General features: G+C 42.5%; 1 protein-coding gene across 9 annotated transcripts in view; it reads right to left on the reverse strand.

Annotated features, from left to right (window-relative positions):
- Positions 1-17086, reverse strand: part of Eps-15 (Epidermal growth factor receptor pathway substrate 15) — a 73143-nt gene that overhangs the window by 13332 nt on the left and 42725 nt on the right. For 8 of the 9 annotated variants that reach the window (XM_076183915.1, XM_076183914.1, XM_076183917.1 and 5 more), the window contains 5 exons: positions 11690-11845; positions 10525-10614; positions 9552-9614; positions 3189-3386; positions 118-303 (listed from right to left, as the gene is read on the reverse strand). In XM_076183915.1, the coding sequence (XP_076040030.1) occupies positions 118-303; positions 3189-3386; positions 9552-9614; positions 10525-10614; positions 11690-11845 (693 nt within the window). The remainder of the gene's footprint in view (positions 1-117; positions 304-3188; positions 3387-9551; positions 9615-10524; positions 10615-11689; positions 11846-17086) is intronic. The other variant, XM_076183916.1, reaches the window with a different exon arrangement.

Consider the following 17086-nt stretch of genomic DNA (forward strand, 5'->3'; position numbering starts at 1 on the left):
AGGAGAAGGGAGAGGGTGACTTAGTTTGAGAAGATATAGAGAAGCATGCTATACTGATTAGCCATTATATTAAGGTCTAATGCCCTTAGAGACTGACGGAACTGGAAGAAAACGTACCTGTGGAGTGGGCGGTGCTGGCCCAATATGCAAGTATTGAGCATCTGCAAATGTGGGCGTAACATCACGGAGAGATGCTTCAGATAAGGAAGAAGCATCACCTGAGGATATTGCAGAGTCATACGAAGTCAACAGTTCCGTCATGTTTCTTTCAAGCTCTTGAAGGTCACTAATTTTCATTTTGGCCTAAAACAAGAAAGAACAGATGTCAATACTAAGATCTTAATAGCTACAAGGCAACAAATTATTAATTAAAATTTGTTCCAGCCCCATGGAAGTACGAGAAGGGGTCTTTTCTCTATTTCTTTACTGTGATGGGAACTGACAGGCAGGATTAGAATTACTGCTGAATAAACAGCTCATTTTGAAGCCTTAAAAACTATAATGACTTTACAATTACTATTACTCACAAAGCCAGGCAGCCAGGCAGCCAGGCATAGGAGAGGAACATCCTCACTCCTTTTACTTCCATCATACTTATCCCTTTCACTCCTTCCTGGGGTGACGTGTGCCAATCAGAGGAATAGATGCTAAGATGAATTATCAATTAACATCTGGGTGGCACCATGAGCGTACCAAGAAATTTGTATTTCAGAATGAATGCAAAGAGGTTATATGTGAGTGTGATTGTACCCATGACACCATAAGGAACACATGTGAAATACAAGGGAGACTGAAAGGAATAGTCAGAATGCTCTTGATAAACAAGACAAGTGTTACAAGAATGGATAGACTGAGAAATATGGGGCCAAGGCAGAGAGTGGAGGGTAGAAGGAGACCTATTGGATAGGATAGAACAAAATGTTCCGAGATGATTGGAGTATGCAGAAAGAACAAGTAAGAAAAGACCAACAAAGCAGAAGCAAAAGTGTGAATTTCAAAAGACCTGGAATAAAGTGGATGGATGGGGTTACGTGGACCTTGGATGAAGGAAGAATGTCTGTGGAGGTGGGAAGATAAGACTGCAAAAGATTGGAGTCCATGGAGATTGTAAATGGTTAAGGTAATGCAGCCCAATGGGATGTTGTTCTCACCTGCTTCAATGTTTTTTGAGTGGCTTAGGAGGGGCATCCCTATTTACATCTCCCAAACCTGTCTTACCATAAATTCTTGATCTATGCATCCTCTTCCTCTGCTATACCCACAGTACTTTTTCTGAACAACTTTCTGTTCCCCTCCTAATCCTCTCATGCTCATACACCCTGCCAGTTACACTCAACACGATCCTCTCTAAAACTACTAAACCTAGATCTCTTAATCCAACACTTGCCAATCACCACTTGTGCAAATGTTTGGGCCCATGAAATAAATCCACTTCAGGAATTGGTAGGGTTTTATGACCTGGGGAGCCAATTCCCAAAGTGGGTTTGTCCTGGGCCCAAATGTCCACAGAAGCGGCAGTTGGCGAGTGTTGGATTGAGATACCTCGGTGTACATTCATACTTGTCTCCATTCCCCTTACCAAAAATCTATATCTAAATAGCAAGAGTTTTTACCTTTTTATAAGGGAAGTAGCCAAGTCAAAAGGCAGGATACCTTTTCCCACCCGTTCTACTCCCATCCACCACCTTTCCCCTCACCTCTCATCTTAGTTTCTCATGGTTGATGGATCAGAAGCAATGTAGCAAGATGCAGTACATCTGCAGCAAGGCTGCTTCACTTAATCAGCAACCTCACCTTCTCCGTCCCCTCATGTAGAACAAGACATGGAGAAACCCCTTTGGGCTGTGTCATAATATCATTCACACATAAGCACCTCTACGCCCTCATCCTTGCCCCTCCCTTCCTTGATTAACAGTTTGAAATATAACATAAAAATAACAGAAAAATATATACACACATACATGTACCAGCACCTTTTTCCTCCTTACAAGGAAGGTAGCCAAAAATCAAAGGCATAAAATCCACTCCCACCCATTTCATCCCTACATACTCCACTCCCATCCACCCTCCTCCCTCCCTCTTATCTTGGCTCCCTGGATGATGGGTCATCCCTGCATCTTGCCCACTTCCCTGGATCTGAAGTAATGTAGCAAGACACAGCACATCCAAAGCAAGGCCACTTCATTTTATCAGCATCCCCCCTCTCTCCCTCCCCTCATGCAGAAAAAGATGGGTAGAAATCCCTTCTGGCTGCATCAAAATATCATTCACACATACTCCCTCTCCCCATCCCCCAACCACTCCCTTCCATGCATCACAGCATCATCCATACAAAACCATTCTCCACTCACCCCTAGATTCTGTCTTCTCCCGTCCCTCCTGAACAGACATTCCCCTCTTTCCAAATCCCCCTTTTACCCCATCCATCCATCTCATCTTTGGTCGCCCCCTCATATTCACTCCTTCCACCTCTGCCTTCCACAGAAAAAATAAATAAATAAATAAAATAAAATAAATTATATGTTGATGCATCCCAAAGGGATTTCTCCCCGTCTTCTCTTTTTCTGCATGAGGGGACAGAGAGGGGGGGTTGCCAATTAGTGAAGCAGCCTTGCTGTGGATGTGCTGTCTTTTGGTGCATTGCTTATAACCCAGGGCAATGGGTGAGATGCAGGGATGACCCGTCATGCAGGTGGAGCCAATAAAAGAGGGAAGGAGGGAGGGGTGGTGAATGGGAGTGGAGTGGGTGGGGATGAAATGGGTGGAAGTAGAATTATACCACTTGACTTTGGCTCCCTCTCTTGTAAGGGGGATAAAGCCCTTGGTATATGCAAGAAAAAGTTCAGAGCTGGAAAAGCTGAAAAAATTAAAGATAGTCTTGATGACATGGTTTAACGTCACACACTTCCCCCCTATTGGGAGGCTAGGACAGTGCCCCTAACAGAGGGCTTTGAAACGTGGAATTTAATGAACCATGCCCTTGGTTCAACTTCGCCAGTGGCAGAATTCGAACCGCCCTCACCTCGACCTTTGCCGCAAGTAACAACGCCCTAACCTGCTCAGCCAGCGAGCTTCCAGTGAGCTTCCAGCGAGCTTCCAAGATAGTCTTAAAAAAATTAAAAACAATGTACATTACACAAACATTATGAATGAATGAAACTAGTGGAATTCATCATGCTTTCTCTTACCTGAGAAATGTGAAGTTGTGTGTCCTGTTGTGTGACACCCAGCTGCTCTATCCTCTTTCTCGTTCTGTTCACCGATTCCTCAAGTTCCATTTCTTGATTTTTGAGAGCATTCAGCTCTTGCCGTTTACACATGACCTCATCTTCCTGAGTTTTTAAACTAGATTCCTGTTCTTCTACTTGTGTTCGAAGTTTGTTTACCTGAAATTTTAGAATAACATCAACCTCTATCCATACATTTAAAATGTAATATCAGTGTTTGTAGAAACTTTATTATATACTAGAAACACAAAGTCTTTACTAAAACAGCAAATGTTTTTAAGAAATGTCCAGTAAAGGTTTAAAATACTCTTAAGTAGAGATAAATTCAAAATGGTTCATGTTGCCTAACTTTAAATATATTCATACTTCTCTATCAATCAATCCACTGTCCTAGGTCTCTCTTGCCTGAGACCCACAATTCCAAAGTAACTGGCAATGGCCACCAGACTGGCCCAACAAGTTGCTCAAGGAAAAAATATTTTGTTGTGTGGGCTGGTCAAGATTAGGATGGTGTATGATGAGGTTTTCTGTGTCATCTGTGAGGTGATTGCATCACAAGTAATTTGAATTTGTGGTCAGGCATATTTTGTGTTGGTTTTGGTGGTAGGTGGTGGTGGTGCTAGGTGGTAGGTGGTGGTGCTAGGTGGTGGTGGTGGTGGTAGGTGGTGGTGGTGGTAGGTGGTGGTGGTAGGTGGTGGTGGTAGGTGGTGGTGGTAGGTGGTGGTGGTAGGTGGTGGTGGTAGGTGGTGGTGGTAGGTGGTGGTGGTAGGTGGTGGTGGTAGGTGGTGGTGGTGGTGGTGGTGGTGGTGGTGGTGGTGGTGGTGGTGGAGGTGGTGGAGGTGGAGGTGGTGGTGGTGGTCTGCATACTAACATGATTTTTTGTCATGAAACGAATGTATTGAATGAGCTGATTTCTGGGAATCTGGAAGAATAAGGGGCTTTGGGGGTTGGTCTTGGAGTGTATGTTTTGTGATCTGGGTATGTTTTGATAAGGCCATGTTGTGAGATATGGTAGGTTGTTGATGTGCAAGTAACATGATGCTTGGGTCATTTCTAATTTATAATCTAAACTACAAAATTAAAATTTTTGCTTTAACAAAATTCATACATAAATACCAAAATAACTTTTCCCCCTTTATAGGGGGGGTGTTGCATAAACCCAACACCCATCCCACAACCATCCAAAATTCATTCACTGCTCCTCCATCTTAGTACCTCACTGAAGGTCACCCCTGCTCCCCACCACACCACCCATGTCAAAGGTAATGCCACAAGCAACAGCACCACAGTACAGCCCAACAGCAGGAGTCAGCTTAGACCAATTCATTATATGGTAACCCCCTTCTCACCAAAAAACATACATACATACATATATACATTTTCCCCCTTACAAGGGAGGTAGCCAAAAAGGAAAAGGCATAAAATCATTCCCACCCATTCCATCCCTGAATACACTCCACACCCCCCCACCCTCCCTCTTATCTTAGCACAAAAAAAAAATAAAATAAATAAAATAAAATATATGACCCATCATCCATGAGGAGCTGAGATGGAAGGGGTGGAAGGGAGTGAAATGGGTGGGAATAGGAACATGCCTCTGACTTAGCTACCTCCCTTATAAGGGGAAACAAGCTCTTGGTATATATATATACATACATATATATATATATATATATATATATATATATATATTCATATATATATGTATATATATCAATATATATATATATAAATATATATATATATATATACACGCACACACACACACACACATACATATATGCAAATATAAATACACATACATATACCAAGGGCCTTTTCTCCCTTACAAAGAAGTAGCCTAAGTCAAAGGCATAAACCCACTCCCACCCATTTCATCCCCACATACTCCACTCCTATTCACCCTCCCTCTTTTCTTGGCTCCTCCTGAATGACAGGTCATCCCTGCATCTCATCCATTGCCCTGGGTCTGAAGCAATGCAGCAAGACACAGCGCATCCACAGCAAGACCACTTCATTAAATCAGCATCCCCCCCTCTCCATCCCCTCATGCACAAATACTCCCTCATCCCGCATCCCCCACCCATTCCACCTCATGCATCACAGCATCATCCATTCAAAACCATTCTCCAATCACCTCTAGATTCTGTCTTCTCCCTTTCTCAATATACATTCCCCTCTTTCCCAATGGCCCTTTTACTCCATCCATCCATCTCATCCTTGGTCACCTCTTCATGTTCACTCCTTCCACCTCTACCTTCCACATTTTTTTTACTAATCTTTCTTTGCTCATTCTCTCCATGTGTTCACACCATCCCAATACTCTTTCATCAACACTATCTCCCAACTCCTTTTCCACCCCCACTCTTCTCCTCACTTCCTTGTTTCAGACTCTATCCAGCCAAGTAACCCCTACCATACTTATGAGACATTTCATCTCAAACACATCTAAACTTTTCTTCTCTTATGTTCCATACTTCTCCCCCATACAATGCTGTTGGTACAATCATCCCTTGATACAATCTCCTCTTAGCATCCATTCCCAAACGTCTATTTCTCATTACACTTTTTAATACCTTAAGGTATTTTTACTTGATTCTCTCAATCTGCATTCCACATCCACTCCTTCCTTTCCTGCCATATTCACCCCCAAGTACCTAAAGCTATCCACTTCCTCCAGTCTCTCTCCCTTAATACTCACTTCCAATTTGCTGCCATCCTTTCCCCTTGTACATCTCATCACTTTACTTTTACCCACATTTATCTTCAATTTCCTTCTTTTGCACACCTACCCATACTCTGTCACCAACTTCCTTAATATCTCCTCTGATCCAGCTATAAGCACAGCATCGTCAGCAAATAACATCTAACTCATCTCCCATTTTTCTCCATTTTCTTTAACCATCTCCAATCCCCGGCCCATTACCCTTGCATTTACCTCTCGCATCACTCCATCCATGTATAAATTGAACTACAATTGTGACATGACACCCTGGTGAAGTTCCACTTTTACCTCCATTTTTAATTCTAAAAGGCTCTACTACTCTCATAAAAACTCTTGACTGCTCTTAACAGCTTTCCTCCTATCCCATATATCTGCAATATCTCTCACAGTGCCTTCCTGTCTACCCTGTCATAAGTCTTTTCCAAATCCATAAAGGCCCAAAAAATATCCTTACCTTTTCCTAAAGCTTTCTCACATATCTGTCTTACCACAAAAATCTGATCCATGCAACCCTTACATTTCCCAAATGCACACTGTTCTTCCCTCTGTTCCTCTCCTAATCCTCTCAATCAAAACCCTCCCATAAGCCTTCCCAGCTACACTCAACAAACTGATCCCTCTGGAACTATCAGCACTCACTTGTTCACTTTTCCTTGTAAAAGGAACTATACAGGCACTCCTCCGGTCCTCTGGCACTCGACCCTCTTTTAGACAAACCTTAAACAACTTCACCAGCAACTCCACCATCACTGTGCTTCCCTTTTTTAGACATTCTGCATGACACCCATCTAACCCAGGTGTTTTACCTGCTCTCATTATTTTAATAACTGCTTTCACCTCATCTTTTTTTATTTCTCCTCCAATTTCCTCGTTCATCATTGTCACTTTCTTGGTGCCTCCCACTGCAACTACCTTTCCCTCCCCATCCTCCTTTGCATTTGGCAATTCCTTAAAATATTGAATATTCTGCCCATCTTCCTCTTACTATCTCTTCCATTATCTTCTATTTGCACCTTTTACCTTTTCTTCTCTACTTGATATTATATATATATGTATATTTAGACAAATACAAAAAACATTCCTACATGCCACTCCACTTCACTTCTTCATTCGTTTCCAACCACTTTCCATTCACTCCTATGTTTTACATTCTTTCTTTCCTGCTCATCAGAATTTCAATCAATCCATTGCTCATGTTTATTCTTGTAGAAGACCTGTGGCCTCCAGTCATTCATCATCATCAGATCACTTTGTATCCAATGCTCCCTTTACTGTGCCCATCTATGTTATTCTTATCTTTCAAGTTCACTCCATCCACTTTTGCTTTCTACACTATCCTGAACTGGCTCACTTATTCTATACATGTCCCCAAACCATCTCAGAACTCTTTGATCAACCCAACCCAACAACTCTTTTCACCACTGTTCTCTATCTAACCTCTACATTTCTCACTCTATCCATCCTTATAAAACGTGCTATTCTTCTCAAGCATTTCACCTCAAATATGTCTAGGCTCTTCCTTTCTGCCTGAGTCTTTGTTTCATAGTGTATCCTTTCTGCCTGAGTTTTTGTTTCATACTGTACCATGGGAACAATCAACCCCTCATTCAACTCTTAACATAAATTATGTGTGGCTCTGGCCCCAAATGCTGTCCTTAAAGAAAGTATTGATTGGACGTCACCATGCAGTCAATACCCCAGTATGGGTTAAATACATTACATAACTTTTAATGCATAATCACCACTTTAATCAGTCTCCCACAAATAAAACCAATTTTATTTCATCTATCATCACCTAAAATGTTCTTTCCATTTACCTTTTTGAATACTTAGGTTGTCTTAGCACTGTCTCCTGAAAAATTATAGAAACTGCCCCAAATCTTATGTACAATAGTTGAACTACAATGACTGATGTTCTTAACCTAATCCATATGATGATGCCTATGAAGGCATCGTGAGGTAAGAGTGGGTATACAAGGATGCCGGCATTGGCATCTTTATTATATTTATTTTGGAGTTGTAGCTGAGTGACCCCCAAATTTTGTGAACTGGCTTGATCAAATTTTCTGTGTTTATTATTACTCCATGAAAGAGAATGAGTAATACAGCAGTAACTTTATATTTTATAATGCAAGTATTGCGATGCATCAATCATCATACCTCAGGCATTGCTTTGCACAAGAATTAGACTCTTATTGAAAAGGTTAAAAAATCTAAACTCTACAAAAAAAAAAAAAACACACACACACACACACACACATTAGATTACACACCAAACATTTTCAAACAAATAAGTGTGGTATTATCATTGTTAGAGCAACCGTAATTAAAATGGCAAATGGAAACCTAAATAAAGGCATACATGATGCAATTGTAGCCATATTTTCAGTCAAATTATCATTTGGTCACATACAAACATATACCAAAATGCCCTTTCCCCTTTATAAGGGTACTGGTTTACTAGGGGGAACAGGGATGGAGGAAAAGTTGTCCGATGGGATGGGTCTGGGAGCACTGGTTTGAGTTTGGATAGGAAGTGGATAGAGTGAGTGATTCAAGGTGAAGGTTGGACTGTGCCAAGGTTAAGTAATGTCACTGTGGTTGTCCAACTGTATACAAATGGAATGCTACAGGAGGTGAATGTGTGGGTGATGGGTGGGGGTTTGGAGATGGTAAATGTGAGTGGTGGTAGGTGGAAAGTAAGCCAGTCGTAGTTTGCAGATGACATTGCACCTGTAGCGTAATGGAGGAGTTGGGGTTGAGGTAGATTGGTAAAGGTCTTGGGGATGATTGTGTCAATGACAGTGTATGGGACAGATGACAAATTCAAGAGGCAGATATAAGTTTAAATGTTTCTGCGATGAAGCATTTGAGAAATATGCTTGAGGTTACAAAGACAGCTAACATGAGAAATGAGATGAAGCAGAGACCAGGAGAGGAAAGGGAAATGACACATAGGGGTGATCAAATACTGGGATAGTTTGGGTATATTGAAAGAATGTGTGAGGAAAGATAAGCAAAAAAGAGGTGTGGAAGGCAGAGGTGAATGGAGTGAACTTGCGGGGTAAACCACAAATGGGATGGATGGATTAAGTGAAGGGGGCCTTACATAAAAGTGTAATGTCTGTTGAGCAGAAGAGAGGACAAGAGATAGATGTAAGTGAAGAGTTGTTGTGAATGCATGATAAAATTATGTGGCCTAATGGGATTTCTTCTTGCCTGCTCTGCATCTCTCACAAGTGAACAAGGGGGAAGGGCAAGTATGTAATGATGCAGTGATAAACTATTTTTGGGTGCTGGGGGCTGCTGTGGTGTCATGTTTGGCTGTAGTACTTTTGACCCAGGCAGTGGACAGGAGACGGAGATGGCCCTTCAACCACACGGAGATAAGACAGAAGGGATAACAAATGGGTATTGGAGAGAGAAGGATTGGCGCATGCCTTGACAGGTCACCTCCCTTATAAGGGGAGGAAAAAACTTTCTGGTATACAAAGGAAAAAAAATAATCAAAACAATGGAATACAGATAAAATCTGAAAGTAATCTTAAAACTTTTCACACTTAATATCAACTGGCTTCTTCAGGGATCCAAAGCATTACCTCATCCACGCTGGCATCTATCTGGGAACGCAGCTCATCTAATTCAATATCCAGGGTCTTTTTCTGAGGGATGACAATAATACAACTAAAAAGGGGCAATTGAAAAGGAAAAAAACAAAACAAAAAGAGTATCAAACATGGTTACAGTACGCTCTACAAAGGCACAAGTACATGAAAAACTACATGCCATCATCCCTTCCAATTCACAATATGACCATAACATTTATCTTAATTTAAACAAAACTGGAAAAATAATAAATCTGAGCACAGGAACTCCTGTGTTACAAGGTATTAAAGAAGAGTGTTTGTATTCTGTGAGTCTCCTCATTTCATGTGGTACTGTTGTCCCTCCTTCACTCTCCCCACTCTCCCTCTCCCTCTCTCCCTCTCTCTGACACACCCATACACACACTTCAGCAATATTAGAAATAAATGACTATTTAAATTATAAAAATCCTGACATTATTATTTTTTTCTTTTGAGACCAAGTTTGATGGAAATTTTAATATTCATGTAGTTGAAAGTGTGTAAAACATGGAAATCAATCATTACTTTGTCCATCTCTCTTGATCTTGAGGAAGGGTAGTATGTACTCACATGAAGGTCTAGATATATAACCCGCATGAATCAGAAGGGATGAGAGTAAAAAGACATAATATATATGATAAAAGCATTTAAACTGACTACAGTGTAACCAGGTCTGATACTTGGCATACTATTAAAAACAAAGAAAGAAAGAGTTGAACAGCAAGGCAATTTAAACCAACTTTAAACAAGGCTATAATAAAACTAAAGATAATGTACTAGGAATAATTCCAAGACAAAAGCCGTAATATAATGATACAACAAAAAAGAATGAATGGGGAAAACAGACCAATTTCTATAAATAGGCTTCACAAACATCAACTCACACTGGCAGAAACTGATGATACAGGCAAGTTGTCCACAAACATTGCACATCATTGAGACCAACCTGATTGCCAAGATCATCAAGTCTTTTTTGAGCTTCACCCTTCTGGTTCTCCAGCTGTCGCAGCGTGGCCGTTAAAGTGTCAAGTTCTGTCTGAAATTCAAATCCCCATTTACCTCCAGAAATTACAAAGACATGAGTTTATAAATGAAAATTGTTATCCACAGTTGGACTAGGGAGAGAGAGAGAGAGAGAGAGAGAAAAAAAAAAAAAGGGGGGGGGAGACAATCTACAATCTCTAAAAAATCTATCTATCTATCTATATACCAAGGGCTTTTTCCTCCTTTCCTCTCTCTCATCTTAGCTCCTCATGGATGATGGGCCATCCCTGTATCCTGCCCACTACCTTGGGCCAGAAGCAATGAGCAAGATACAGGACATCCAAAGCAAAGCTTCACCCCCTGTCCCCCTAATGCAGAAAAGAGAGAGGACAGGGAGAAATCCCTTCAGGCTGCGCCAAAATATCATTCATACATAACAATTCCCATCTCATACACATTTAAACTTTTCCTCTGTGACCCTCTTAAATTCCATGTTTCTGCCCCCTACAGTGCCGTCACCACAATCACATGTTCATATGGTCTCCTCTTTGTATCCCTTCCCAAATGCCTATTTCTCATGACGCTTTTTAAACCTCTAAAAATTAAATCCGTACAATTCAACCAATGATTACATCTACAATTAACTAATTTACCTGTATTTCTTCAAAATTTTGTACAAGTGCTAGCATACAGGGAATTATGAGTGCATAGACAGAACACATATGAGGGTTTACCTAGTTGTGGATCAAAAGTTGATAAGACAGACCTTGGAAGTGACAGCATTTAATTTATTTTGCTCTACTTGAAAATTTGACATCCCAAGAAATAGGAAAGCATCACAGTAGAAATCTTGGGGTAATAAGAAAGACACTGGATATGAGTTGTGAGGGACAGGTGGTGGGAGATCGGATCATTATTTTCTTAAGATAAAAGTGTCAGAGGAGGAGGAGTGAACATGGAGAAGGAGGAGTCACTGGAGAAGTGAACATGGAGTCACTGGAGGAGTGAATATGGAGAAGGGAAAAGAAAATGAATGCTAGGAAATTGAGGAAAAACATGAAGCCTAAAGAGGGGGTGATCAGAAAGGCACAGATATTGGCAAGGTAAACCATGACAAAAATAGATACCTGAAGATTCTTTATTTCATTATTCTTGACTCTAATGCTAGCCTCCTTCTGCTGAATTTCCGACTCCAGTTTGAGTTTGTCTGCGTTCAATTCTTCAATCTCGTCAGCAACCATCTGCAGCTCAGGATTACTGTACTGGGGTTTGGCAGGCACTACCTAGAGAGAGAAAATCGCGGGTATTAAAAAACTACCTAAAGTCAAAAAGAAAAACAAATAGTGAACTAACTTGTCTTCTACATACAAAATTACTACTTGTATTGGTGAGATGCAAACATAATGAAGTGACAACACTACTTGTCTCTACACATAACCAACCCATTATTTATATGAAAATAAGAAAAAAATCACACTAACACTCATCTTAAACCAATACATTTTAAAATTACTGATATACTTCACTACTATACACTTGAGTATGAATCTCCATACCTGTCTATTTTTTAAACAGAAGAGTACATGAAAGTGGACTGTACAGATCAAATGAGACAGACAGAGAGAGGGGGAGTGGGGAGAGAGAGGGGGAGAGGGGAGAGGGGAGAGGGGAGAGAGAGAGAGAGAGAGAGAGAGAGAGAGAGAGAGAGAGAGAGAGAGAGAGAGAGAGAGAGAGAGAGAGAGAGAGAGAGAGAGAGAGAGAGAGAGAGAGAGAGAGAGAGAGGGGAGGGGGGAGAGAGGAGGGGGAGGGGGGAGAGGGGAGAGAGAGAGAAAAAGAAAGAGGAGAGAAAAGAAAGAGGAGAGAAAGAAAGAGATGGAGGAGAAAGAGAGGAGAGAGAGAAGAGAGAGAAAAGAGAAAGGAGAGAAAAGAACAAGGAGACAGAGAAAAGAGAGAAAAGCAAGGGAGGAGAGAGAGAGAGAGAGAGAGAGAGAGAGAGAGAGAGAGAGAGAGAGAGAGAGAGAGAGAGAGAGAGAGAGAGAGGGGGGGGAGAGACAGAGAGGGGAGAGAGGGAGAAAGGAGAGAAAGAGGAGAAAGAGACGAGAGAGAGAAAAGAAACAGGAGAGAGAAAAAAGAGAGAAGAGAGAGAGAAAGGAGAGAAAAGAACCAGGAGAGACAGAGAAGAGAGAGAAGGAGAGACAGAGAAGAGAGAGAGAGAGAGAGAGAGAGAGAGAGAGGAGGAAAGAGGAGAGAGGAGGAAAGAGGAGAGAGGAGGAAAGAGGAGAGAAAAGAGAGGAAAGAGGAGAGAAAAGAGAGGAAAGAGGAGAGAAAAGAGAGGAAAGAGGAGAGAAAAGAGAGGAAAGAAAAAAGAGGAAAGAAAAGAAAAGAGGAAAGAAAAGAAAAGAGGAGAGAAAAGAGAAGAGAGAATGAGAGAGAGAGAGAGAGAGAGAGAGAGAGAGAGAGAGAGAGAGAGAGAGAGAGAGAGAGAGAGAGAGAGAGAGAGAGGAGTGAGAGAGATGGGAGGAGTGAGAGAGATGGGAGGAGTGAGAGAGCAGGAGAGAATGGGAGAAGAGAGCGAGTGGGAGGAGAGAGTGGGAGAAGAGAGCGAGTGGGAGGAGAGAGTGGGAGAAGAGAGCGAGTGGGAGGAGATAAGAGGGGGAGGAGAGAAATGGAGGGGGAGGAGAGAGATAGAGGGGGAGGAGAGAGATAGAGGGGGAGGAGAGAGATAGAGGGGGAGGAGAGAGATAGAGGGGGAGGAGAGAGATAGAAAGGAGGTAGAGGGGGAGGAGAGAGTGAGGGAGGAGAGAGGGGAAGGAGAGAGTGAGGGAGGAGAGAGTGAGGGAGGAGAGAGTGAGGGAGGAGAGAGGGGAAGGAGAGAGTGAGGGAGGAGAGAGGGGGAGGTAATAGGGGGAGAAGAGAGGGGGAGAGAGAGGGAGGAGAGAGAGAGGGGGAAGAGAGAGAGAGGGGGGAAGAGAGAGAGAGAGGGGAGAGAGAGAGGGAGGAGAGAGAGGGAGGAGAGAGAGGGAGGAGAGAGAGAGAGGGAGGAGAGAGAGGGAGGAGAGAGAGAGAGGGAGGAGAGAGAGAGAGGGAGGAGAGAGAGAGGGAGGAGAGAGAGAGGGAGGAGAGAGAGAGGGAGGAGAGAGAGAGAGGGAGGAGAGAGAGAGGGAGGAGAGAGAGGGGAGGAGAGAGGGGGAGGGGAGAGGGAGAGAGGGGGAGGGGAGAGGGAGAGAGGGGGAGGGGGAGAGAGAGAGGGAGGTGGGAGGGGGTAGGGAGAGGGGAGAGAGGGGGAGGGGGGGGAGAGGGAGAGAGAGAGGGGAGGGGGAGGGAGAGAGGGGGAGGAAGAGGGAGGGGAGAGAGGGGGAGGGAGAGAAGGGAGGGGTGAGGGAAGAGAGGGGGAGGGAGAAGGGAGAGAGAGGAGGGAGGAGAAGAAGGGAGAGATAGAGGGGGGAAGAAGGGAGAGGGAGAGAGGGAAGAGAGAGGGAGGGAGGAAAGAGGGAGAGAGAGGGAGGAAGAAGGGAGAGAGAGGGAGTGAAGAAGGGAGAGAGAAAGAGAGAGGGAGAGAGGAAAGAGAGTGGAGAGAGAGAGAGGGAGAGGGAGAGAAAGAGAGAGAGAGAGAGAGAGAGAGAGAGAGAGAGAGAGAGAGAGAGAGAGAGAGAGAGAGAGAGAAGAGAGAGGGAGAAGAAAGAAGAGAGAGGGAGAAGAAAGAAGAGAGAGGGAGAAGAAAGAAGAGAGAGGGAGAAGAAAGAAGAGAGAGGGAGAAGAAAGAAGAGAGAGGGAGAAGAAAGAAGAGAGAGGGAGAAGAAAGAAGAGAGAGGGAGAAGAAAGAAGAGAGAGGGAGAAGAAGAGAGAGGGAGAAGAAAGAAGAGAGAGGGAGAAGAAAGAAGAGAGAGGGAGAAGAAAGAAGAGAGAGGGAGAAGAAAGAAGAGAGAGGGAGAAGAAAGAAGAGAGAGGGAGAAGAAAGAAGAGAGAGGGAGAAGAAAGAAGAGAGAGGGAGAAGAAAGAAGAGAGAGGGAGAAGAGAGAGGGAGAAGAAAGAAGAGAGAGGGAGAAGAAAGAAGAGAGAGGGAGAAGAAAGAAGAGAGAGGGAGAAGAAAGAAGAGAGAGGGAGAAGAAAGAAGAGAGGGAGAAGAAAGAAGAGAGAGGGAGAAAGAAGAGAGAGGGAGAAGAAAGAAGAGAGAGGGAGAAGAAAGAAGAGAGAGGGAGAAGAAAGAAGAGAGAGGGAGAAGAAAGAAGAGAGAGGGAGAAGAAAGAAGAGAGGGAGAAGAAAGAAGAGAGGGAGAAGAAAGAAGAGAGGTAGAAGAAAGAAGAGAGGGAGAAGAAAGAAGAGAGGGAGAAGAAAGAAGAGAGGGAGAAGAAAGAAGAGAGGGAGAAGAAAGAAAGAAGAGAAGGAGAAGAGAGAAGAGAGGGAGAAGAGAGAGGGAGAGTGAGTGTGGGGGAGAGGGAGAGGGAGAAAGAGGAAACAGTGAGAGAGAGGGGAGAGAGAGAAAGAGGAAACACTGAGAGAGAGGGGAGAGAGAGAAAGAGGAAACACTGAGAGAGAGGGGAGATTGAGAAAGAGGAGACAGTGAGAGAGAGAGGAGACAGAGAGAGAAGAGACAGAGAGAGAAGAGACAGAGAGAGAAGAGACAGAGAGAGAGGAGACAGAGAGAGAGGAGACAGAGAGAGAGGAGACAGTGAGAGAGGAGACAGTGAGAGGGGATAGAGCAAGAGAGATACAATTTATAGTAAAAATCTGTATATATAAATTTAATCCCACATACTCTATTAGTATTTCAGGGCAACTAAATTTGATATATACAGTACAGTAATATCTCATTACAAAAAGTTTGTAGTGTGTAGCCACTGCTAGTGTAAGGAAAAGCCACCACATAATGTCGGTCAAAAGTCTAAAGAAAAATAAACTTGTCGAGATTCACCTTCACCTCAAACTAAAGCAAGCTTGCAAATCATCTAAAAGCGTAACAGAGCAACTAACAGTGAAAATAAATATATAACTAAATAAATGCATTAGCTAAGCAATTACAAAGCTTTACAGAAGCTGCTGGGAATCCATGGGAATACAAAAATGAACTGCTGAAATTATCAACTGAAAATATTGTATTGTTTCCAATGTAGCTGGGTCTTTCTTCAAAAAATACATACTTTATTTTGGTCTTGTAGGGTGTAAATGTTGCTTCACAAAGCACCCCAAGGTTACCGAGATCCTTACATGGTTCATTCAGGTGCAGGGTACAAAAAAATATTATATTGTATTGCATTGAACCTCTACATTTGTTCATACAGGGCAAAACAGTCACTACAAAGATCGGATGCTAAACAATCCAATCGTAAAATCTCCAATGCTCATGGATAATCTTAAATCAACTATGCCTGTGCTACTACTGAACATCACACCTATGGTCTTAAATATAATTTGCTTACAACCTAAACTGCACTCAACAGCAAATAATCTACTTGGATAACTTCCTGAATCATTTGCAATTCATTTTCTAAGTTAGCAGCAACCTCTTAGGTATATGTCTTGGAAGAATGCACAAACAGGAGCTATGACATGCCATAACTAAACTCAAGTTCCAGTGGGATGAGCCGCACTGTCAGTTGGCATGCCTGGAAGTGTAAACATGAGGGGCTGTGTTGTTGAGTTATGCTCAATTTTGTATTGTTTTACTGAGGTGGTGAAGCTGTTTTACCACAGCTCTCACAGAGCAAAGGACCTACACCAAATTTAGCTTCATGATAAACAAGGAACCTGCAGAAACCCACAGACTACTACAGGAAGCCTTTGATGACAATGCCATGTCCTAAAGCAAATGTTTTTGTGGCCGTTTCCAGTGTTTCAAGGATGGGTGAACATCCTGCAAATACAAGTGACCTGGAACTGTTGTTGAACACAAGAAAATTTTTTAAAAGGTATACAAGACTATCCTTGCAGATAGCTTATGAAGTAACCATAACATGTGATTTCATAGGAATATCAAAAAGGAGTGTTCAGTGCATTCTGTTAGACATAAACAGATACACTGCTGCAAAATTTGTACCAAGTCTACCGAATGACAATAAGACACTTCACGTAGTTTGCAGAGCTCAAACATTAATACAAAAGATAACCCTAATTTTAATCCCAAAACTGTAGATGACTCATGGGTTTGTGACAATTAATGAGAGTACAAGTCATCACTGTGGAAGACTTCCAATTCACTAATGCCCCATATCCCCCTCCTCCCAAAAACTAACAGAGCATCTACCACAAATAGCCACAAAAATGGGAGAAAAACAACGGCTTTCATCACAACAACGCCCTGATCCACACATCACTCCAGCAATTTCTGATTTCCAAAAACACCTTACCCACCCTATTCACCTAACCAAATCCTATGGATGGGGCAAACATTGGGTATCTGTGAGGTGGATGTCAAGGTGCATCTTCTCCCTGCTGCCCTTTTTCTAAAACTATAAACACAATTTTCATAGGTATGTGCAACCCTGGGAGGTTGGCACTTGACCTCTAGCTTAGGCCTTTGATTAACA

This window comes from Oratosquilla oratoria, chromosome 4 (genome assembly GCF_046742065.1).
Source record: "Oratosquilla oratoria isolate Oo_2021 chromosome 4, ASM4674206v1, whole genome shotgun sequence".
NCBI lineage: Eukaryota > Metazoa > Arthropoda > Malacostraca > Stomatopoda > Squillidae > Oratosquilla > Oratosquilla oratoria.